The following is a 26,069-nucleotide window of genomic DNA, read 5'->3' as shown; positions in this document are numbered from 1 at the left end:
TTGAACTTAATGTAGTCCAAAGTTCTACAATTATTTCGTAATATAGTTTGCATTTTTCATTCCCTTTCATCATATGTGTTGCTTTTCTCTTGAGTCCTTTTCCCTTACAATAATCACAAGTGAAACCTGTGTACACTGTTTTAATGAATGTTTGCTCAGTAGCACACATAGGTCAACAGAACATTTTGGGTCCTTCCCATGAGCTTCTGATAGTCATCATAAGTGCAATATGGCTTCTAAGGTCTTCTCTGCCATGTCAGACTAGTTTCTTTTCCTTTCTCTTCTTCTGCCTGTGTACTGAGTCCAAGGGTTCTAAATTCTGGCTGTACAGGAGAGTCACCTGGGGAGCCCTAGAAATAGTACTGAGGCCCCAATCTCACTACCCTTGCCTGTGATGTACTTGCCTGTGGGTGGGGAGCCAGGTATTGGATTCTTTTTAAGTACTACCCCCCAACTTCAAGTGAGAACCTCTGAGTTAGTGTTAGTTCCTTTTGGTTAATGATACTCTTCGTATTTAGTTTTGTGTCATTTTCTTTCTACAGGGTGATGCTTTTAATTTGGCAGTTTAGGTTTAAAATTTATTTTTTGTTTTCCAAAATATTGGAAGCACTTTTGACAGTGATCACGTCAAACCATTAGGACTGTGGGATACAATGTCATGACAGTTCCTTATATTTTTTTGAGGTTTCTTGGAGTGAAAGTTTCAGAACTATTTTGTAATTGTGTAGTAGTAATAAAGTCACTATGTTCTCCTTCCTTTTTTATGTATACCAAATTCAAATCCTCACTGTGTGTGTTCAGGCAGACACATCTACTGCTTCTGCTTTGTTCAAATAGTTTGTAGTTACCTCTCAGAGAACTACATTTTCAGATGCTCAAGTCCTCACTCCTAAGGTCTTGCAGGAGAAATAGTGCCCATGCCCACAATTGATGGGACAGGGATGGGAAAAACTATGGATTATGTAGGGTTTATATTGTAGGGTATTGTAGATGCATTATATTTTCAAGACAACAATCAATTTGAATTAATTCAGTCAATTAACCAAGTAATAAGTTTCTGGACCTGTTTTTGTTTGTTTGTTTGTTTGTTTGTTTGTTTTTCCCCTCACTGGGCAAACTCATATGCTTCTTGGCATCTTCTACCGCCATTATGACCACTGAATATTTGTACCTGGCCCAGATTTGTTTTCAACCCACATGTCTAGCTACCCATGAAACATCTCTACATAGGTGTTCCACAGACCCTACAAACACAGAATTTTCCATTTGGGACAAAACTTGATCAACTTTCTCCCCATATCCTCATATTGCCCTATATTTTCCAGCAACTTTCATCTTATTGTTATCAAGACAGAAATCAGGGACTCACTATTCTAGATTGATCTCTTTCTCTCATCTCTGACATCTATAGTAATATCTACTCCAGATCCCCATTCAAAACCAAAAGTTTACATCTACCAGCTGCTAATTAAAGATTATATAGGTATTGCTAGGGGATCTCCATCTTACTCTCTCCATGGTCACGGAGTAAATTCAGGCATGTCTCATTGTTCACCAAAGTTATTACTAATTTTTTCCTAATCTTATCACCAATCATCTTACTTTCCTTCAGCTCATTCTCCTTACTAATACCCTAGAGATTTTTTAAATCAGAATGAGTCGTGTTATTTCCTGATGAAAACCTTTCAATATATCCCTATTGCCTATCTCATGGTACAAGGCTCTGCATTCCTCCCATTAGCTCTCCAGAATTCCTTTAGATTCACCCTGCCCACCCTCCCAGCATTGCCCAAACCTCCAGCTATAGGAATAACTCTAGGTCATTCTTCCATCTTTTCTTCCTCCTTGTCCCTTACCGTGGATCACCCTTTCTGTCCTTGTTCATCTAACAGAAGCCTATATATTGTTGGACTCAACTAGAACATTACTTCCTTATTCATAGCACCCCACTGCATTTTTCTCTTCACCTTGTGCCTGCCCTAGTCCTTGTTGAAAGCAGAAACCAGATGTTTGTGTCACCAGAGCCTGAACACTGATAAACAGAATATAGACCCTTCCTCAATGTTTCTGGGGTTAATAAATGATACAATAGTGGTTTGTGATCATGCTGATGAAGTGAACTCAACTGCTAAGGTAGAGAGTGTCACATCCAAGCGTTTCACCATCATGGTCGGTGAAGTTATATAACAGCTCTCCGCTGCTCTCTCTGTTTAACAGATTCAAAACATTGAGAGAGTCCTGGAAGTCTGTATGTGATCTACCTGATTTGATCATTTCACTAAAAGAGCCTTCTGCCCATTTGAGCAGGCAGCTACTGCAAAGGACAGGGATTTAAATTTGAAAAGCTTGGTTCATGGGGTTTCTGAGTGCCTAGTGTTTCCAAAATTATCCCAAACATTGTGTTCTCTGGGTCTTTGGTACCAGTTTGTAAAGAATTTCAAATATGTCATATTATCAGATAGTAAGAGTGATAAACTTAGAATGTAATATCCTTTGGCAAAATTACTTAGATATATATCTATAATGATTTTATTTCCAGTAACATGATTATTCACTTAGAGTCAATAGAACATAAACCTCTAAAGAGAAAGAAAAATGTACAAGAATAACAACAGAAAGCATTCCTTTTCTTTTGTTTTAGATTTGATGTTATTTTGTTAGTTTCTCAGGACACAACTTCCTGTGATATAACTGTGATGTGGCCCTGTTTGTAAATCATGACCACTGAGCCGTGGCGTTACTTATCAAAAACTACAAAGATTCATTTCATTGCTTCATCTTTCCTGCTGTTGTGTTTCAAAATAAAAACACAGGTATATTGACAAGAGCCAGTTCAATAAGCATTTTATTGAGCAGCTGCAACGTGCAAATCATTGTGCTAAATAAACACTGTAAAGGATATAGATGAATAAAATGTGGCCCTGGAGCCAGGAGCTCACAATCTAAAGAAAGAAGCAAGTAAGTAACAGTTAAATATGATAAAAGGCAGAGTTTGCTTGGTTCTGTTACAAGTGCTAGAACAGCACTTTTTTAAAACCACCATTAAACCTTTACTTATTAGTAGAACATTCTCTAGAAGCAACATGTCAGCATTTAAATTAATATTGACATGAACAGAAGATTCACTAGAAACAAAACAGAACAAAATGGTTGGTTCATCTGTCTTCCCTGTCATTGCTTCAAGCCTGCTGTCTTTTCTAATCTGGGCTCGTTGGGTGGTGGCAATCCCTGGCAGCCAGCACTGTGGCTCTGTGTGTTTTTTTCTGAAAGGTCAACACCACCAAAAACAGCAGGGAGGTTGGTACCCTGTGAAGCGACACCATGGATTTGCCACTGCAATGAGTGACTAACTCTCTTTCAGTGTCCCAGTTCTGCCACTTACTACCTGTGGCCCTTTAAAAGGCATGTAGTTTTCTTATTTATAAAATGAGCAGGTTGATTTAGACTGTATATCATCTTTAAGATTCCAGCATTCAAATTCTGTGGGCCTAACTGTGAAGTTTTGATAAGAGCCAAGAAGTTTTCCTCCTTGGCTTCTACACATCAGGTGACTCGAGAGAAAAAGAACATGCTCTCCAGAGAGGTAGGGAAGTAGCTTACTTCTTTCTAAATAACCCTTCTATTTTTGCCCTTCACTGATATTTCTAGAGCCAGTCTTCTTTCTAATGAAGTCCTATATCAGTGAGCTTGGTTATCAAAAGAAAAATAGTATGCAGGGCTATTATATTATATATCATATAATATATCCACTAATACAATATATAATAATATAATATAATATAATGTGGGTAAATGAGATGGTATAGAGGTGGTGTTGGTAGGAACTGTCCAGGGTGTGTGTGCGGAGTGCTGGAGACTTGAGACACAAATGAGTCTCCATGAGCATAGATGTATGGGGAGGATTTACAAAAAAGATTATTTGGCTCATCAAGCACTACTGAGCCAGGAACATGGAATAACAGATAGACTAAATTTGGACAAATCATTCTGGTTCCCACATACTGCCATGGAATTCTTGTGTTCTACATTTGTTGTAATAGTTGAAAATTTGAGATTTCCATCTTTTAGGCTCCCATTAAACTGCCAGCCTTTGTGGTTTTCCGCTGTGTTTTGGAGGCTATAAGCAAAACATATTTGATCAGTAAAAACATTTCTGCTTTTTTAAAATTAAGTTTTTGCAATTCCTGTATGATTAACATACAGCATTAGATTAATGATTCAACAATTCTATACATTACTCAGTGCTCTTCATGATAAGGATAAAAACATTTCTGCTTTTTAATTAGCACCCAAGGAAGGCTTTGGGTTTTTTTGTGTGTTTGTTTGGTTTGGGTTTTTGGCTTTTTTAGAGGGGATGGGAAGTAGAGAAGGGAATTAAATGGTTTAAAGGTTGAAGTTTTAAACTAAGAGAATTTTGCAAAAGAATTCTAGAACTTTTACACTAGTGTACCATCTTTTTATTTATTTTTTTTTTTTTTAACGTTTATTTATTATTGAGAGACAGAGTGTGAGCAGGAGAGGGGCAGAGGGAGACACAGATTCTGAAACAGGCTCCAGGCTCCAAGCTGTCAGCACAGAGCCCGACACGGGGCTCGAACTCACAAACCGCAAGATCATGACCTGAACTGAAGTTGGAGGCTTAACCAACTGAGCCACCCAGGTGCCCCTACTAGTGTACCATCTTGAGGGGATGATATTTCATATTTCAGTTGGTGCATAGCTCTTGGTGGCCATGGCTCTCTATAGCCTGCATAGAAGGAGTGCCTCACCTAGGCCTAGTGCCTTTCCCCCTTCCCAGAGTCCAAGGAGGGGAGTCATCTCTCTTGGAGGTTGGAGGACTCATTCATATGCCAAGGCCCAAATACATATTGAGCACCTATCATGTTCCCTAAGTCTTAGAGATACAATTAAGAACAAAGCATAAAATAAACAAGTGAGACAGTATTAAACTAAAAAGCTTCTGCACAGCAAAGGAAATGACCAACAGAATAAAAAAGCAATGTATGAAGTGGGAGAAAACATTGGTTAAATCATATTTCTGATAAGGTGATAATCTACAAAATATATAAGAGACCTCTAAAACTCAGTAACAAAAAAAGTAATAAGCCAATTTAAAACTGGGTTAAGGGCTTGAATAGACATTTCTTCAAAGAAGACTTATAAATGGCTGACAGACACGTGAAAAGATGCTCAGCGTTAGTAATCATCAGGGAAATGCAAGTCAAAAACCACAATGAGATAACACATCACTGCTGTCAGGATGACTGTTATAAAAAAAAAGAGAGAGAGAGAGAGAGAGAAGTATTGGTAAGGGATATGGAGAAATTGGAGAGCTTGCACACCATTGGTGGGAATGCAAAATGGTGCAGCTGCTATGGAAAACAGTATGGCAGTTCCTCAAAAAATTAGAAATAGAACTACCATATGACCCAGGAAACCCATTTCTAAAAATATTCCAAAGAATTGAAATCAATATCTTCAGGGAATATTTGCACTCCCTTGTTCATTGCAGCACCATTCAGAACAGATAGATGTGGAAACAACCTGTTTCCACTGACTGATAAATGGATAAAGAAAATGTGGTTCATATATACAATGGAATACATTCAGCTTTTAAAGAGTAGGAGATTCTGCAATATACAACATGGATGAACATGAAAACATTATGCTAAGTGAAATAAGCCAGATAGAGAAAGACAAATACTGCATGATTCCACTTATGTGAGTTTTTCTAAAATAGTCAAATTCATAAAACCAAAGAATGGAATTGTGATTACCAGGGGCTGGAGGAGAGGAGTAGATGGGGAGTTATTAGTCAAAAGGCATAAAGTTTAAATTAAGCAAGATCAATAACCTCTAGAGATCTTCTGTGCAGCTTTGTACACACAGTTTTCAATGCGTTAAAGTGTATTAAGAGGATATAGCTTCTGGCAGATGTTCTTACTATAATTAAAAAAAAAGAATATATTGATTCCATGGAGTTACTGTCTAATGAGATAGACAATAGACATAATGTAAGTTATGTTATTGCTAATTATATAGGATAGAAGAAGTTTCAGTTCTTGAAAGATCCCAAGATTATTCTAAATCAGGAAAAAAGTCATCAAAAGAAAATTCTGACAACTGATTCACCCACCCATATATTTTCCAGTTTGGGAATTTCTCTGAATTTGGCACATCACACAAATGAAGAGGCACACATTTGTGCGTATACAGATAGAAACATATCAAAGACTAAAAAGAATGTGCCTTGTTGCCAAACTTAGAACTACATGCCACCAACTGATGACTTCTAGGAAGAAAATCACATCAGTGATTTCTGTTGCATTTTGTTGAAGAAGTGGATTCTCCCAATTTCAGGTCACAATGGGTGTCTTGGTTCTCACCTCTCAGGTAATCAGAGTACTTCAGTTATGTTAACAACTCTTCTGCAACATCAATGAATAGTTTAAAGAGGCTCTTTTACCCTGCTGTGCTTTTATCTTTGGGTAAAAAACATTGCACTTTATGGAACAGTGGAAAGAATTTGCAGTCAGGGAGGGACGGTGGGACCGTGGAAAGTGGGACTTAAACAGAATGGGCAGCCCTGAGTTAAGGTTCTTGCTCTGCCAACAACTAAGTGTAAACTTAGACAACCTCCATAATATGAGTATCAGTGATTCCTTTATAAACTGAGGAAAATAACATCTACTTTTGCCTTATGGGGTTGTTGTGTTATATATTGTATATGTGCCTGTCGTATAACTTAGGTGCTTATTAAATAGTATAGTAGCTGTTTTTGTTATAGTCTGGTCATGATCGGTATTCTAAAATGACTTCGTTGTAGGGTAGAGGCCAGCATCCTAAAGTGTAGTAGGGTAAGGGGGAGACCTAAGTGTGAAACAATTTTAAAAGGAGCACTTTCAAAGGAGCAGTCCCAAATGGCAGCCTAGGAAGATCCTGAACTCACGTCATTCCATGGACTGAATCTATAGCTACATATGGAACAATTATTCCCTCTGATAAAGACCTGAAAACTAGCTGAACAGCTTCTTCATGACAAACAGTAAAAGGGCCAAATTGAGATGGGTGGGAGAGGCAGTTTGGTGGTCTTGCCAAAAACACTATCCCTGGTGCAGTGACCCACAACTGGGAAGGGGGGATTTCACAAATCCAGAGCTTCTTTCTGAGGACTGAGGTGTTTGTTCCCCACATCACACCAACCTGTGGGACCTGCAATGGAGAGATGTGAAAACCAGTGGGACTCAAATCCAAGAGACCCAAAAGGACAGAGAGAACTGAGATAATTATCTTAAAGGGCTTGCATGCAGACTCCAGTCACTCCAGGGACCAGCACAAAAGCAGCAGTTTGAAAAGGGCCTAGATTATATGTGAAGGAGATTTATTTGCTAATTCTAACTCATCTGCCGAAAGGGCATGGGCCTGTTGGGACTCCATGGGGAGAGAGGAATGGGTGGACACCAACTTTGCTCTCTTTCTCTCTCTCTCTCTCTCTCTCTCTCTCTCTCTCTCTCTCTCTCTCTCTCTCTCTCTACCTTGATAGCATAGGTAGGAGTGCCTCAGCTCTGTGCTATTCTGCTGCCTTGCTGAAGTGAACGAGCATATACAGGACACGCAGGGGATGCTCCTTAATTACCTGGCTCTGGTGGCCAGGGGGCTTGTGTTAAGAAGCCACCAGATCCCAAGGACTGTAACAATTTGAGAGATAGTTTTTGGCAGGCAACCACCCCCAGAGTACTACACAGACTGTAGACTAAAACATACCTCCAGTATTTCTGTGTGAAAGCCCTATTTATTTGTCCAGGAGCTTTTCAGTCTGAGGGGCAGACTTCAGGTGTGCTACAGATCTAGAGGCTATGGAGGTGCTCTCAGGGAATGTAGGCTGGGGATACCATCTTTGCGTCTCACCACACCTCCCCAGTACCTCCCAAAAAGGAGCTTATACACTCTTCAGAAGCCCCAATTTTTATAACTATACAACAGGGACACCTGCAGATCAAGTGGTCTGGAGGCCAGTAGGGTTTACAATTGCAGTCCCTCAAAACTATATATTTGTGTACTTCAGAAACTGCTGTCTCAGGGGCTTCCAGTCAACCTCAAACTGGGTGCTAAATGAGATTCCTCCCTTTGGAACACTGACAAGTCTTGCCACACCCTCAACAACTGGGATCTATGAAGAATGAATCAGGTTGCTTTGATACCTACAAAGGTTGAGAGACAGCAAATACCTAGGGCAAGGTTGAGAGATAAGTTTCCTACACAAGGGCACTCCTTCAGTACTTCGAAAGGTAGTTGTTTTGCCTAGTACATAGAAATAAGTGAAAAGAGTCAAACAAAATGAGAAAGCAGACAAATATGTTCCCAATGAAAGAGCATTAAAACCATATATTCCATATTACCAAATCAATCTATAGGTTTAATGCAATCTCTATCAAAATTCCAGTAGCATTTTTCACAGAAAAAGAACAAACAATCCTAAAATTTGTATTGAAACACAAGACATCCCAAATAGCCAAAGCAATATTGAGAGAGAAGATAAAAGCTGGAGACTATATGTGTGTGTGTGTGTGTGTGTGTGTGTGTGTGTGTGTGTGTATCCTACAACTCATCAGCAAAAAAAAAAAAACAACAGTCCAATTAAAAAATGAGCAGAGGATCTCAATAATCATTTTTCCAAAGAAGACACAAAAGATGACTAAGAGGCACATGATATGATGCTCAATGTTACTAACCAGGGAAATGCAAAGAAATCACCATGAGATATCACTTCACAATGCTAGAATGTTTATTACCAAAAAGAAAAAAATGGCAAGTTTAGCAGGGGACCTGTTGTACACTATTGGTGGGAATATAAATTGGTGCAGCCACAATGGAAAACAGTGTGGAGTTTCCTAAAGATACAAATAGAAGTATACCATATGACCCAGCAATTCCACTTCCTGGTATTTATTTGAAGAAAATAATAACACTAATTTAGAAAGATATATGCACCCTTATATTTATTGCAGCATTATTTACAATAGCCAAGATGTGGGAACAACCTAAGTGTTCATTGATGAATGAATGGATAGAAGATGCAGTATGTATGTATGCATGTGTGTGTGTGTGTACGTGTGTGTATATTTATACGTATACATCATATACACACACATGCACACACACAAGGGAATACTATTCAGCCATAAAAAGGGTGAAATATTGCCATTTGTGACAATATGGATGGAATTTGATGGTAAATGCTAAGAGAAACAAGGCAGAGAAAAACAAATACTGTATGATTTCCCTTATATGTAATATCTAGAAAACAAATGAAAAAACAAAACTCATAGATACATAGAACAGAATGGTGGTTGTCAGGGCAGAGGATGGTTTGGGGCTGGGTAATATATATAAAGGGGATCAAGAGATTCAGACTTCTAGGTATAAAATAATTAGTTGTGGGGATGTAATGTATATAACATGGTGATTACAGTCAATAATATGTAGTGCATATTTGAAAGCTGCCAAAAGAGAAAACAAAAACATGTTTTTCATAACTTTGTATTGTGACAGATGGTAATTAGATTCATTGTGATGATCATTTTGCAGTGTATACAAATATCAAAGCATTATATTGTACACCTGAAACTACTATGTTATATGTTAATTATACCTCAATAAAAAATTAAGTTTTCTGATTCATGAAAGTGGCATATCTCTTCTAGGTTTTTAAGTCCTCTTTAATTTCTTTCAGTAGTGTTTTGGAGTTTTCAACGTACACATCTTGCCCTTCTTTTGTTAAATTTGTGCCTAAATCTTTTATTGTTCTTAGTAGTATTGTAGATGGCATTGTTTTCTTAATTCATTTTGGATTGACATTGCCAGTGTATATAAATAAAACTGAGTTTTGTATATTGAAGATAAGTAAGTAAAAATGAGCACTTTCATTTTTAAAGAGTTTAGCAAGGAAATGGCATTCATTCATCCTTGTACTGAAATGTGTTATATAATACAGATCGACAGCTCAGAAGTAGAGGATTTGGATGGAAGATGAGAGGGTCCTCTTTCTCCGTAGTTTACATATTCGTGTCCCTGTTGTATTGCTTAGTTTTTAAGTGCATTCGAAGGTCAGAAAAGCATGCTGTGCCTTAGTTTCTACACCTGAAAACTGGACGTGTCATCTATCTTGTATGATTGGTTTGGCTGAATGAAGGTCTATAGGTATAGGAAACTCTGAAGTCTTGATGAAAGAATATTAATAAATGTAAAAGGTTACAGTGGTTATTGGGATTACAAAATGAGAATTCTCCTTTCCACAAGGACTTGAGGAAGATAGAGAAAACCATTGTTTCGTACTGCTGATCTTAAAGGAGTTGCTTTGGGACCACTAGATGCTGGGAAATGGAACACTTTCAGGGAAAGGGGCATTAACAGTTTTGTTGTTTTACGTTTTAAAGTTACACATGAGAGGGTGAAAGAGGAGTTAAATTCCAGGTGCTTTTGCAATCCAGTGGGTTTATTACATCCAAAAGGCTGCGGGATCAGGCTGTTGACTTCTGCCTTTCGTCTCTGCTATAAAACTGATGTCTTTGTGCTTTAATTCATCACTGCCTGGGTTCTTCAGGGTAATAAGAGATAGAAGAGAAACACCTGGTCCCCATCTCAAGGGTATTTCAGTCATATTTCCCATCCACACTGTTAGTTCAGCTTTGAGGTCTGTGCTGCTTAGAGTGGCCCATCTTTGTTCTACTGTCAAATGCCCCCAAACCAAAATCCATTCACCTGACAAAATCATGGCTCCAAAATTAAAAATAAAGTTTTCCTCCTTCTTGCTTTCCCATTCTTTGCTTAATACCACACACACCCAAACTCCTGCCCACTCAGACCATTGGAGGCAGGAAGAAAAATCAAAGAATGGGTGTGATTTCATCACTCAGGTCTGATACCTGCTCCAGGCAGCTGCTAGTATCTGGCCTCCAGCCTGGACGTTAAAGGTACCGTCAACCTGCACTACCCATTATTTTAGGGCAAGAATCACCACCATTTGGTTTTCTCTTCTGTTGTGCATTTTCTCTTTTCTGTGCTGCTATTCAGCATCAAATGTGTTTCTGTTCCATAAATGGAAGCTTTTCCTGAAACTTTGAGGCTGTGTCCAAATCAAATGAACTTACGGTTTCCATTACATCACCTTTAACTTGAAAAATATTTTCTTTGCCGTAATTTAGCTTTTTACATCCAGCGTACTGAGATATTTCATGACTGACCACACATGTTAGATGCTGAACCTGTAGCTGTTATCATCATTTTATTTAAGGTGTAACGATTCAATCTCAGTATTTCAAGTTCCTGTTGTTCCCAGGGACAGTATGCCCTGTGCTTTTCAATCTTGAATCACCCAGGGGTAGTCTAAGGATGCATTGTGCAGGTTCTCAGGGAAGAAAAAGCAAACGCTACACACTACTGCTCTGTAGTGTGTAATTCCAATTTTATTTGGGAGTTTTGTGGTCATAAATATCTCCATATTTTCTTGAAAGCATAATTCACCATGGACGTTTTAATATGTAAAGCACTCCCTCCTGGAAAGTTACAGACATGAATCAAAACGCAATCATAAACCCCTCAAAGTCATGTAACAGAACAGCAGAAAAGCACTAAAACAAAGGTATGACATTTATTTTTACCAAAGCAGTAAACATGAGAAGGGTCTATAAACTTCATTCATCTATGTCCTCCTTCTGAGACCTGTTGCTCTCTGAAACATTTTCATACATCCAGCTCCTTTCCTCTGTGCTTTACTTATTTTAAGAAAACATTTTGGATTGGCACCTTTGGTCTGTCATTTGTAGCATGTGCCTGAGTCCAGAACCAAAAAATTGGCATATGATTTGTGATTACCCATAAAAGTCCATGAGGAGTATACCATCACTAAATCGGTTCATAATTGAGAAACTGAACCTTAAAACAACTGAGACCTGGAAACATGTTACATCAATTTTATGACAATTAAAATGAATAATTTTAAGCTATTTGTGCATAAAGTCTACTGCCATAGGTGCTATCAAAATGTTGAGACCACATGAAAAATACCTTTCTGAAGAGTCGCTCTAAGGAATGGTGTTTCTCCTCAGGAGTAGCGAGAGCACGCTGTCCATTTTGCCCCTCCTGCCACACAACTCAGAGCCACACTTGAACCTAAGTCGGAATAACTATGTGAATAACTATGTGAATATATGTAAACATAATCCTGATAAATCATTTTTCCTGATCCTGGTTTTTACTTACGTAAGTATTGTCTTTCGTAATGCCTTTTTGGTCACACGAACAAAATCGACTTGCTCTGTATGGTTCCTGATCTCTTGATTTTAGTCTTAACACCCCTGGATTTATATGTTTTTGCTGTGAGTCATGTGAGAATCATGTGGGAATCAAGTGGAGTTTAATTAAAATAAATGTAATTATTTGCTTGTAATCCTCAACCTGCAAGAAATTTAAATAGTGATGACTCACCTATGATGAAATTGGGAAAAACTGATCTATCAGTCACACCATCCTGTTTGAAAATGTTTTTATCTATTTAAAATGGCATCAAACTACAAAAATATTGTTCAACCATCCCCTCCCACACACACACTCCGTCTTCAAATTAATTTTCTTTCTAAAGAAAAATTCAGAGAAGTGTTATCTGGATTTTTTTTTTTAATTTCCCGATGTTTTCTATGAATGTCTGAGTCGTGTTATTGGAGATAAAATTCATACTTAATTAGAATTTATCAGACAGTTGTTATATATGGCTTTCGCTCAGTTCTTTTTAAGAGATCAAAATAGGAACTCACATCTGACATCCCACAATAGTTACTGAAGTTGTAGCTACAATGTTGATTTGGACAGCTGACTTTGTACTGCTTACCTTGCAAAGCAGGGTCTGGAAACAGTTCTGATTTAACCTCATTGTACTAATTACTGTAAACTCCTTCCATGAGTAGGATAATAATTGGCACACTAATTATTGCCCTGAAAGTGGCATAACTACAGTGAAACCGTTAGCTAATAATATATGATTGTCTTAAGTGTATGCATGTGTGCTGACATTTAAGGGGTTATCTGAAATTAAGCATTATCTATTATTCAATGACTGTGTGTGTGTGTGTGTGTGTGTGTATACACACATATATATACTAGTATATATAATATATATAAATAAAATGTACATATATAAAAGTCTTATTAAGATTGGAATATTAATCCTGTTGCAAAAAAGTGCTGAACAATAATTTTATTTTTTATTTTACTGAAATATAGTTGACATATAATGTTACATGAGTTTCAAGGGTACAATGTAGTGATTCAACAACTCTGGATTATGCTATGCTCACTACAAGTGTAGCTACTATCTGTCACCATACAATGCTATTATATACCATTGATTATATTCCCTGTGCTGTACCTTTCCTCCTGTGACATTTATTCCATAACTAGGAGCCTGTACCTCCCACTCTCCTTCACCCATTTTGCCCATCCCCCCACACCCCTCCCCTCTGGAAATCATCAGTTCATTCTCTGTATTTATGGGGTCTGTTTTTGATTTTTGTTTGTTCATTTGTTTTGTTTTTTTAGATTCCACATATAAGTGAAATCATGTGGTATTTGTCTTTCTCTGCCTAACATCTTTCACTTAGCATAATACCCTCTAAGTTCATCCATGTTGCCACAAATGGCATGGTTTCATTCCTTTTTAAGCCTGAGTAATATTCTAACAATGATTATTGTGTCTTTTTTAATGTTTATTTATTTATTTATTTATTTTGAGAGAGAGAGAGAGCATGTACACAAGCAGGGGAGGGGCAAGGAGACACACGCACACACACACACACACACACACACACACACACACACACAGAAAGAGAGAGAGAGAGAGAGAGAGAGAGAGAGAGAGAGAACCCCAAGCAGGCTCAGCACTGTCAGTGCAGAGCCCAGCGTGGAGCTCTATCTCACAAACTGTAAGATCATGACCTGAGCCAAAACCAAGAGTTGGACCCTTAACTGAGTGAGCCACCCAGACACCCCCAACAATGATTACTGGTATGCAATTTTCATAATATCTGAGCAGAAAGACATGGGACCATTGTCACCTGTTCTTTAGCTTAATACTGCCCTCAAATTATTGTCTGCGAGCTATTTTTTTTTCCATTTTCTCATTTAGTCTTATGGTAATTTATGCTGCTTTTTCATCTCTTCAACTAAACTGAAGTCAGGAACTGTATTTTATGAAATCTCTAAATGCTGCGTGGAGACTAAGTCATGGTATACATAGACAGACAGACAAATCCACTTAAGATCCACCTGGATTTCACTTTGCAGTCATTATACCAAAATATGCCTTTGCTCAATTAGCTGGATTGCTTCATTTAAAAAAGGTCATTTTAAATGGCAGTAATCAGAGGCAGACTACCTGAAACTAACTACCTGAGAAGGGGATATCTTAGTTTCAAAATAAACTAGAACATTTAAAAGATGTAAATATATTTGAATATGAAGTTTTAACAACTTACACTTCAATATTCTGCCAATTGCTCCAGAATTGTTGGTATAGTTACCAAGTATCAGGAACCTAAAGGTAAACATATTTCAATATAATGTTAATCCATTGCAGTTTCCAAAAAGGTACATATGAATAGGTTTTGTACTGTGAGATGCCTCCACAAAATTCACACAGGTGAAATAACAGATTTGCAGAAGGGGATATATTCTGATTTTTCAAAATGTAGAAATATTTTCAAATGAGCTGTCTTACCTAGTGAACTAATTTTAACTTGTTGGTCATATTTCAAACAGAAAGTTAAGATTCCTCTTGGAATAGTAATAATGCTTTTATTGCGTTGAGTAGATTGAATCAGATGATAATAGTATAATTTGTAATGAGTTCTTATGTTTTCCATAGGTGGATAAGTGGAGCAGCTGTAGTCAATGCATTTTATTCTTCAGGCAGAAATCAGATAGGTAAGGTCTATTCCTAAACAATTCTTTAATATTTCTCTGTTGTTACCAACTTGTAGTGAATTGCATGACCAATTTAAAGTACTCCCCATAAAAGCACAGCAGAGGCCAAGTTATTGATTTATTGAATATACTCCTTAAAAGTAAATGCATCCATGTACCTCTTTTCACTGTAATAGCAAATTTTAAGTTAGTACAAATTACATTAAGTGGTTTTCTTTCTTTTGCAATGTTCTCATCTGTGGCTAAATGGTTTATCTTATGTCTAAGTACTTTTATTTTATTTCTGAATGCTTTTTAAATGTCTCTCATGTCTCCATCAAGTTATATTGACTTTAGGACTTTCTAAGCATCAGCATAAGTTTAAGGTTCCATGAACCAGCTTTGCAGAAATCCCATCCTCCAGGCAATTATGTATGTTAGCTCTGGTGGGGATGGTCCTGATCTCTATCACCCATTTTTCTGGAAGATTCCAAAGGTCTCAGAAAGTTGAAAAGTCAGTTATATTAGGTTGAACCATGTGAAATTATATTTGCTTAACTACTTTTAATCAAAAAAAAAAAACTAATATGTTCATGAATAGTAATGTTATAGGAATATGTGTAGAAATGAATACATGAGTGAGAGGTATAATGAATAACTAAATGACTTAATAGAACAAAGATATATAATTTTTTCCCCTGGGAAGACTTTGAGATCTTTAAACTTTTTCTTAAGTATTACATAAATGGACCTATTTTTTCCCAAGGGTTTTAAATATGTAGAAAGGCACCCAACAGATTGACTACTATCAGAGGTATACTAAACAAACAGTACAGCCAGTGTCTCCAGGTGTACTTAGTCTAGCCCTTCATTTCAAAGTGTGGTCGAGAATGAAGAGGGGAAATATTTTCAGCATTATTCTCAAATAAAATCTCATGCCCTAAACCTCATTTTTCTTGAATTCTGTTACAAATTAGATTAGATATAGTGGAAAATCCTGCAATATTTTTTACCATTGGTTAAAAAACAAACTTTAAAAGAAATTATAACTCTGATTTTGTTTTAAAGTTCGATTATACCTTTCCCCCTTGCTTTTACACCAAGGAAAAGTTAAATTAAGAAATTAGCTACATTTTCTTCTGGTATGTTTATGGTCTTTATTTTTGGAGTAAATCATTAGCCATCTGGAATTTATTTTGGTATATGACATGAAAATTAATTATATAAACTAATCAGAAAAGTTGTGTGTGTTTTGGGGGGTTTTGGTGTGTTTTTTTAAATTAATTTATTTAGAGAGAGAGAGAGAGACTGTAGGAGCAAGTGGAGCCAGTGGGGGAGGGGCAGAGAGAGAGGGAGAGAGAGAATCCCAAGCAGGCTGTATGCTCAGTGTAGAGCCCAATGCAGGGCTCATTCTCACAACCATGAGATCATGACCTGAGGTAAAATTAAGTCGGATGCTTAACCAACAGCCACCCAGGTGCCCCAAGACTTGTTTTTTATAACATATCAATAATAAGTAAGTCATATGCAGTTGGTTAAAATCAATTAGTTCAAAGTCTAGTCTAGTACATTTCCTAGCTAGTGCAATGATTACCTAAACCCAGACCAGAGTCTGTTTAATGATCAACTAAGAATACATGCAGTCTACCCTTTTCAATGTATTCCTAGAAACCATTCAGTCCTTTCTTAAAAGTGCCTTTCTCTCTGGAGAGCCTTCACTTTGAAGACCTCTTTTTGATATTCACTAGTTCTGTCAGTATAATATCTAGTTCATTATAGACTTGGAGTTAAACAGGATAGTGAGCTTTTATGGAATTCCAAGGCAAAATGAGGCAGCCTGGACTTCAGTCTGTATTTGAGCAGACTAAAAGATACAGCTTTATTTTAATCCAGCTGAGGAAGGACCCTGGATCCTATCAGACCTGGTGCTGAATCATTCCAACAAGAAGACCCATACAGACCTTTTGTAGAACCACTCTGGTATGATAATCCCTTCAGCCCCTCTCTAGAGCAGATCTACAGTTTAGGTCAAGGCAGGATCTTGTTAGGCTCTGAATTACCTCATATCCCTGGAGCTGGCTCAAAATTGGTTTACTTCAGAGATTCCCTGATCAGAGAAGACCAGAGAATGTTCTCAATTTGAATTTGATACCCTCTAACCAAAGAAGCACACAGCAAAAGGAAAAAGGAAGAAGGTAAAAGTGGCCTAACATTTCACAAAGTAGTCAGTTATCCTCTGAATAATCAAGAATTGGCTACAATAAGCATTCTTAATAAGAAAGACCTTTTAAAGATTCTGAAGATAAATTCATCAGGTAGAAATTCATTATCTGAAAAATTGTTAACATCTTTTCATATGCTTGTGTTACAATAACAGCAATTCAGAGGAAAGGAAAGTGTCATGCAAGAAGAAATCTTTGACATGTGTATGTTTTTTCTTTGACAATTCATTTAAATCTTCAACGTGGGGATTGTCTTAACTAAAAATAATTGAAGATCCAGACCTTCGTCTTTCTTCTAGATAGAAGTGTGTGTGTGTGTGTGTGTGTGTGTGTCTGTCTGTCTATCTGTATACATACATAGATATACAACTTTTGATTTTGGAATTGCGCATTACAGAATTAGAATAGCTATAGAATAGCATGTGTCTCATAAATGACCCTCCTACCCTCACACAAATACCTTAAATTAGATCACATTTAATTTCTCATGAGATTGGCCTTTTTATGTTATGGTAAAAAAGAACTTGTTTTATTATCATTTAGGGAGTTATCATATTAATAATTTCTTCTTTTTAATTCAATTCCAAACACTTTTTGTTCTAACTCACACGGGAAGACTCTATTCTGCCTTATGCACCCCTGCCAGTTTCCATCAATTTAAAAAAAAATCAGCTTCCCAGACAGGAAGGCATACTGAAAGTGTTTAATTCACTGGTTCTTATTCCCCACACATTTGCTCCATAGAGCTCCAGAAACCTCCCATGGATTATTTAGTGTATTCAACCTGGGTAATGTATGATGACATTGAAATATAAATTTTCTAAAGTTACATTACTTGTTCTTAGGAATCTCATTTTCAGGCTTGAAAATTAAGAGCAAATGTTTCCAAACATATTGATATTCCATTTAACATAAAAAATAATCTTTAACTTTTTTCCACCCCAAATTGATTTCACCTGATGTCATCAAGCTTTATACAAGATTCTAAAATTGAATTGCTCGCAGCCTTAAAAAAATAAACCAGGGAAGCAAGGGCATGGGAGTTAGGGAGAAACACAGTTTTTTGTTTCATGGACCAGTGACTTATGTAATTAACTAATTGACAATCATGAATGTAAAAAATGTACAACTAAGCAATTGTTATCAACAGTTGTGAAGTCTACTGGTAATAGTGATAGGCTAATGGGGAAAATCCTCATCACTGAGATTTAGCTGATAGTGTAAAACAAGAAATCATAATTTGCAAAGCTGATCTTGAAGACTAGTATTTAATATGAACCATAAAAATATTATCACTTGCCTGAAGAATGACATATCAGGGTACAATTAAAGCAGCAGGATCTTTACAGTTAATGTTTAGTCTTGATAGCACATTTCATAAGAGCATTTTATATAACGGGTGGATTTTAATCAAAGTACATAGTGTGGGAGATAGTATTCACTTTAAGTGAATAACGTACTGCACATAATTTTAATACTTTAAGCTAAAAATAATTTCTTGGCACTGTTGATAACTCAGGCAGCTACATGTGAGGTATAACTTTCATCAAAATTCTCCAAGGACAGAAGTATTTATTTTCTAATTATTTTGTCATTTTGGATGTTATGGCAACTTTCTAGATTTTTTTTAAAGGTCTGGAGAGCATTTAAATTGTCCAGCATATTTTTAAAGTCTCCTCTGTAAATATCCAATATTTATCCTTGAAATCCATTCAAGGCTATGCCATATTCGCCCCACCCAAAAGACAAAGAAACAACATTTGCTACTCTGTATAACTAGATCTTAGATTTCTTAAGGTCGGGACCTTCTCTTGACTTTTCTTAGAATCCCACATAGCAGTCGCCTAGGGTTTTGCATGCAATAGGTGTTGCTACCAAAGATTTTATTATTATTATTATTATTATTATTATTATTATTATTATTATTACAGGATGTAACTCAGTAGATACTAGAATTTTAAAACATGTAAGATGAAATTGCTAAGTTATGAGTACTATGAGGAAGGGGGTGGGCATGAGGAAGATGAAGTAGGAGAGGACCATGGAGGCAAAGGCTAGGAAAAAGATGCTATATTTAGTTAGAAAGTATCAAAGCCACCCAAGGATTTTTCTCAGGGGACTGATAATGACCAGAGTTGCATGGTTTTTTTTAAAAATATGATTTATTGTCAGATTGCTTTCCATACAATACCCAGGGCTCATCCCAGCAAGTGCCCTCCTCAATGTCCATCACCCACTTTCCCCTTTCCCCCACCCCCCATCAAAGCGGTGCATTTTAGTCTGGCTGCAGGATGGATTAGATCTAGGATAGATTATAGTTGGGTGAGACAGGAAGTGGAAAGATCACATAGGAAATTAAATTTTTTTTTTTTTAATTTTTAATGGTTATTTATTTTTGAGAGACAGAGCACTAGCAGGGGAGGGACAGAGAGAGAGAGAGAGAGAGAGAGAGAGAGAGAGAGCATCCAAGCAGGCTACAGGCTCTAAGCTGTCAGCCCAGAGCCCGATGCAGGGCTCAGACTCATGAACCATGAGATCATGACCTGAGCCAAAGTTGGATGCTTAGCCAACTGAGCCACCCAGGTGCCCCATGGAAATTAAGTAATTCTTAAGACAAGGAATGATAATATGAAGTAGGATGGTGGCAATTAAGACTGATAGGAGGAGATAAACAGAAGAAATGCTTCTGGAAGGAAGGTACATGACCTGGTCTTTTCCTAAGTAGACTATATAAGACTTTGTAAAAACAAACAAACAAATAAACAAATATTTAAACAATAAAAAAAGCATGTAAGATAAATAAAAAATGTTCATGTTGGATGATTGAGACCCTTCAGATGCCATTATCAGAAATAAAGTCAAGAGAGTGATGGTTTAGAAGGGAAAATGATGAGTTTGATGTTTGACACATGAAATTTAAAGTTTGTGAGACATCTAAGTGTAAAAAGCTAGCAAGTTAATGCAGATGTCAGGGTAGACATAAAAATACTTATTTATTTAATAAAGTCTTTAGTAAATTCATTTGTTCATTTATCATTGATCATTCACCCATTCAACCTATTTCTTAAGCACCTATTATGTTCCAGGCACCTTGCTAGTTTTAGATGCTGAAGATAATGAACTCAAAAAACAAATGGACTCAACAAATAAACAAATGTATCTCTGGGCCCACAAATCTCTGCTCTCAAAGGACTGATATTCGAGGGTCTAGAGCAGGTGAGGGCAATAAGAAAAGGAAGAACAACAACCAAAAATAAGGAAATAAACAGCCACAGGTGCCTTGTTAAAAGTAAAATTGGGCAATGTGATTGGAGGATGCCTTTCATTGAGTAGTTCTGTTTATTTAACAAGCTATTGTAGATGAATAAAATGTTAGAGATGACATTCAAAGAAATACTTGTGTTATTAAATAAATGTTTCTCCCAAATATTTGCAGTGGGGAAAAGACTTTCTGAATGAAGATGATAATTTTCCCTTGCTCTAAACTCTTTATAGCAAAAAACAATCTTAGCAGAGTTTGTAAAGTGAATTGTGATTATAAATCATAGATTACAGTACCGCTTTGGGATAAGCTCTCTGTTGTCATCAATAATAAAAGACCTACATTTGTTTTATCACAGAAGATTTTTATATACAATTAAGTGGAACTGACATACTGGAAAACAGCTTACCAGGCAGAAAGCCAGCCCCAGGCCTGCCATCACAGAATAATGCCAAGAATCTTTAACCATCTTCTTTCTTTGTAGTCTTCCCAGCTGGCATCCTGCAGCCCCCCTTCTTCAGTGCTCAGCAGTCTAACTCATTGAACTATGGGGGTATCGGCATGGTCATAGGACATGAAATCACCCATGGCTTCGATGACAATGGTAAAGTGCCGTGGACACTTTCCTTTGGCTGATAAACCTGATTAAGAGTTATTATACTTGATCAATACAAGAGCATATTTATTCATCAATGTACCACTGGCTAATAATCATACTTTTAGTATTCCTTTTAAATTGTTCTTAAGAAGATCAGAAATTTCTAGTAGTGAGGTAAGCAATGTGTGCTTTCCACTCTTGACGGAATAACACAAATATTTACATTGAGAAGACACTGATATTTGTCAATGATAAATGTTTGGTCTTATTTCATGAAAGTGTCTATTAATTCAACTATACAGTAATTTTCACAGGTAGGTACTAATACCATTTCAGTTTTTTTAATGGAAAAAAGTAAAGACACATGAAAGAATTGCTAGGAATTAGTGGAATCAGGATGTGAGTTCAAGTAATTTGTCTTTGTAGCCCTTTTCTTATTCACTACATCATAAGTAACTATTTAAAAGGATGATAAAATGAAGTCTTAAAACATGACATGTAATAAATGCCACTGTAGCTCAAAAAAGGGAAAGATCAATGTGTTTAGCATTAGTGGGAAAGCCCCAGGAGGAAGGCACTTCTTTCTGTGTGCTTGAAGTCGAGGGAAACTGAGTCCACGGTGTGTTTCATGAAGGGTCTGAGATATGAAATGAATGCAGAATAAAAATAATGGTCTTTTTAAGTTTCAAAATATTAAATTAAACAGTCTTGGTCAACATGAAAACTCTCCAAGAGAAACAAGGCACGATTTCAGGAGTGGTTTACCTGGTGGCCTCGGCTGAGATATCAGGAACCAAGTGGACGCAAGGCTCGGATTAATACTAAGGCACATCAGCAAAGCAGGCCCTGGCAGCCCAGGTTTCATCAACACAGGATGAGGAGGGGAGCAGTTCCTCTCATTACCTGTCCAGTGTAGTGTTCTCTCACACAGTGGTATTTTGTTCCTTGCCTTTCAGATTAAAGATACCTTATTGTAGTTCTTGATGTAATGAGTTCCCATTTTACTTAAATCATTATATTACAGGCAGGAATTTTAATAAGGATGGAGACCTTGTTGACTGGTGGACTCAACAGTCTGCAAATAATTTTAAAGACCAATCCCAATGCATGGTGTACCAGTATGGAAACTTCTCCTGGGACCTAGCTGGTGGACAACATGTATGTCATCAGCACTCTCTTGAAAAGTTTTAGATATATTCAGTCTTTTTTATTGTTGTTGTTGACGACGATGATGTTTTATTTTGTTTGAATGTAGATGACATGTAATGTTACATTAGTTTCAGATATATAACTTAGTGACTTGACAATTTTATACACTGTGGTTTCACCACAAGTGTAGCTACCATCTGTCTCTTGACATTGTTATTACAGTATCACTGACTATATTCCTTATGCTCTGCTTTTTATTCTTGTGCCTTCCTCATTCTATAACTGGAAGCCTGAATATCCCTCTGGTCTTCACCCATTTGGTCCATCCCCCTGTCCCCTTTCCCTCTGGCAACTATCAGTTTGTTCTCTATTTATAGTTCTGGTTTTTTAATTCATCCTTTTTAGATTCCATTTATGCGTGGAGTCATATGGTATTTGTCTTTCTCAGCCTGACAACATAATACTTTCTAGGTCCATCCATGTTGCCTCAAATGACATGATCTCACACTTTTTTATGGCTGTGTAATATTCCTGTGTGTGTGTGGGCGTGTGTGTGGGTGTCACTTCTTCCTTACCTGTTTGCCTATCCATAGACACTTAGGTTGTTTCTGTGCCCTGGCTGTGGTAATGCTACAGTAAATAAATATATCTTTTCAAGTTAGCGTTTTTGTTTTCCCTGGGTAAATACCCAATAGTGAAATTATTGAATCATATGGTATTTCTATTTTCAATTTTTTTTTTATTTAAAAAAATTTTTTTTTCAACGTTTATTTATTTTTGGAACAGAGAGAGACAGAGCATGAACGGGGGAGGGGCAGAGAGAGAGGGAGACACAGAATCGGAAACAGGCTCCAGGCCTGAGCCATCAGCCCAGAGCCTGACGCGGGGCTCGAAATCACGGACCGCGAGATCGTGACCTGGCTGAGGTCGGACGCTTAACCGACTGCGCCACCCAGGCACCCCTATTTTCAATTTTTTGAGGAATAGATATAGTCCATCTTAAGTGCATTATTGATGCCTTCTTAACAATCCAAATACAGGTAAGAATCTTTAAGCATCTTTTGTTTTTTAACAGCTCAATGGAATTAATACACTGGGAGAAAATATTGCTGATAATGGAGGCATTGGCCAAGCATACAGAGTGAGTAATAATATTGTTTCCCATTTTAATGTTTGGAGTATATATTTATCATACTTAATCACTGATGTAAAGCCTTTAGCAAAAGGTGCATATAATGTAGGGAGTAAGCAATGAATAGAAAGTAGAAAATACATGGGGAAAAGGGATTGGGCAGTACAGTTATGATTGAGCTGAACACCAGTCTGAGCTCCTGAGAAGCTGAGGAGAAGAAACATGGAATGTTATATGAGCAGAAACGAGGAGACATGCACGTTCCATAGAGGAAGCAACATTTTTCTAAGAAATAATCTCTGAAATAATTTTTTAGAAAAGGTATCTCATAAAAAGGATTATTTCAGTCATTGATTAGTGTACTAAATGGGACCCCCAGTTTCACAGCAGGTGAAACAGTTAGGAACCATAATCAGCATCAACCACAGTCCAGTTACACTGATACACTGAGGGACTGAAGTGATATGGCCTTGTGGCATGTGGCCTTGTAATCATCCAAACTATTATATCCAGAGGGGTATATCCATGGAGCATCCCTTAGAATCTCGTTTAGCCTTCCATTCATTCTTGCATTCAACAAATACTTGTTGAGGACCTTACTATTCTCAGCGCTGGAGATGTAACTGCAAACCTTCCATGAAAGATGTCATTATTTGATGGGCTGAAAGATGATCTAGTCGATGCCATGCGCACAAGAAAAAGTAGGGATTTTCACAAAAGAGTAGAGGGATACTGGTCTTGGAATCAACAAGGAGAAAGAGAGAGGGTAGTTTTAAATGCCTCTTCTAACCCCGAGGTAGCTCACATGTGAGACAATGAGCAGTGTCTACTTGAGAAGGTGCAAGGGTCAAGGTGCCTCAGGACAGAACCACGCTTCTCTAAAACCAACACAGATGGAATGTCCTATGCAATGGATGAAGATGTAGGGTTATTTTCCCACTATAGAAATGTATGGGTTAGAGGGGAGTAGGAGGGCCTTAATGGTTGGGCCAGGAAAGGGGAAGCAGTGAGGGAAAGATGACTGGTAGAACCTGTGACTTGGCAGTGACCATGGATGATCAAAGTGTGAGACTTGAGAGATTAAGCTGCCTGCAAAGTTTCCAAAAGAATGAATCCCAACAGAATCTGGGGTGGGTGGGGGGTGGTACGTTGCTGTTTCTTTGAATGCTTGGTAATATTTTGACTGGATGCCAGTCAATGTGCATTTTACCTCTTATGATACTAGGTATTTTGTTTTCGCACAAATATTCTTGAGCTTTATACTTGGACACAGGTAAATTCCTTAGAAATGGTTTGATCCTTTTGGATCTTGCTTTTACAACTTGTTTGGTGGGACTAGGGTAGTGTTCAGTCCAGGGACAATTATTCTCCACTGCTGAGGCAAGACCCTACTGTGTGAAACTCAAGGTCTTCCATTTTTGTCCTGTGTGAATACTAGGCATTTTTATCTCTAATCCTTTTTCATGGTTCCTTCCCTAGTTTCTGGTAGTTTGCTCATATGCATACTCACATACTCAGCTGAATACTTGATCTCTAGAGATCCTCTTCTGTGTGGCTTTCTCCTCTTCAGGACTCTGTCCTTGGTGTCCTTGAACTCTCAGCTCCTCCTCAACTCAAGCAGTCCCTTAAACTCTGATTGAGTTTCTCTTCTCTACGTTGTAAACTGCAAATGCTTAAGGCAATACACTGGGGCAATTATAGGGCTTATCCTATATGTTCACCATCTCAGAGAGGTCACTCTCCTTTTTGCCTGATGTCCAGTGTAATGTGCACCATTGTTCCATATATTTTGTCCATCATTTGGTTGTTTCAGCAGGAAGGTAAATCCTGTTCTTGTCACTTCATTTTGCCTGGAAGTGGACCAAATTGGCACTCTTAATACTCCCAAACCCCCACAGTTATTCTAATATTCAGACAGATTAAAAATCATTCCTGTAAAACTCTAGTCAAAATCTGAGTTGATGGTACTTCCATGAAGATCCTCACCTAAAACAAGTACAGAATTATTATAATGAAGCAAATTACAAGTGTGCAAATATTTTATTATATGTGAAATCATAGAATCTAATACCTTGTCCCCTTGCTATATTGTGAGCTTCCTAGGAGGGAGCAGGATCAAGTCTTCCCCATGCTCCTAGCATCTTTACAAAGGAGATACTCAGTAAATCTATGTCAATGGCAAGGAGGAAGAAATGAAATATATCTTCTGCCTATCTGAGTGATCGCTTTCCTTTGTATTAAATTGGAAGTAACACATCTCAGAAAGTTTGTTGTAAATCTCTTAAGTATATTTAGTGGAGAAAAACTGCATTTTTTAATAGAGTTCATAAAGCCTTAAGAATTAAGAACACTTTCTGACATTCAAGTAACCTAAATTCCTTCTTCCTAATGCAACTGAGGTTCAGTCTATTTTGCCTTGTCTTCCAGGGGGCCACAATAACGGCTCATCTTTATGCTTAGAATCATAGGATACTAATTTTTAAGAGATCTTAAGGAATGCCTTGACTTTGGGCCTGAATCATTCAAACGAAGTCTGATGAAAGTCTTTTTGCTAAGAATAATAACTGTGCTAAATATAACCATCACAAACTCCCTTGGCAATCCATTCTTCCAACAACCAGACTTACCCATCTCTCTATAGAACAATATTTAGATAAGTTTTTCATCATTTATTTAAGTCATCCATTCATTCAACTGACATTTATTGATCATTGATATTTTCAGACCATTTGTAAATAAATTCTGGTTTTC

General features: G+C 37.3%; 1 protein-coding gene and 1 long non-coding RNA gene across 6 annotated transcripts in view; one reads left to right on the top strand and one right to left on the bottom strand.

Annotated features, from left to right (window-relative positions):
- MME (membrane metalloendopeptidase) overlaps positions 1-26,069 on the top strand; it is a 98,297-nt gene that overhangs the window by 62,954 nt on the left and 9,274 nt on the right. For all 5 annotated transcript variants that reach the window (XM_027061573.2, XM_027061574.2, XM_053221282.1 and 2 more), the window contains exons 17-20: positions 14,918-14,976; positions 20,924-21,043; positions 22,062-22,195; positions 23,262-23,327. In XM_027061573.2, coding sequence (XP_026917374.1) covers positions 14,918-14,976; positions 20,924-21,043; positions 22,062-22,195; positions 23,262-23,327 — 379 coding nt within the window. The remainder of the gene's footprint in view (positions 1-14,917; positions 14,977-20,923; positions 21,044-22,061; positions 22,196-23,261; positions 23,328-26,069) is intronic.
- LOC128315266 (uncharacterized) lies at positions 9,447-25,489 on the bottom strand. The gene is made up of 4 exons (XR_008297908.1): positions 24,829-25,489; positions 14,529-14,587; positions 12,262-12,456; positions 9,447-12,171 (listed from the first exon to the last, which is right to left on the bottom strand). It is a non-coding gene; the product is annotated as an uncharacterized LOC128315266 (long non-coding RNA).

This window comes from Acinonyx jubatus, chromosome C2 (genome assembly GCF_027475565.1).
Source record: "Acinonyx jubatus isolate Ajub_Pintada_27869175 chromosome C2, VMU_Ajub_asm_v1.0, whole genome shotgun sequence".
In the NCBI taxonomy this organism is placed as follows: domain Eukaryota; kingdom Metazoa; phylum Chordata; class Mammalia; order Carnivora; family Felidae; genus Acinonyx; species Acinonyx jubatus.
Note: the sequence above shows the minus strand (reverse complement) of the source record. Positions and strands in the feature narration are given on the sequence as shown.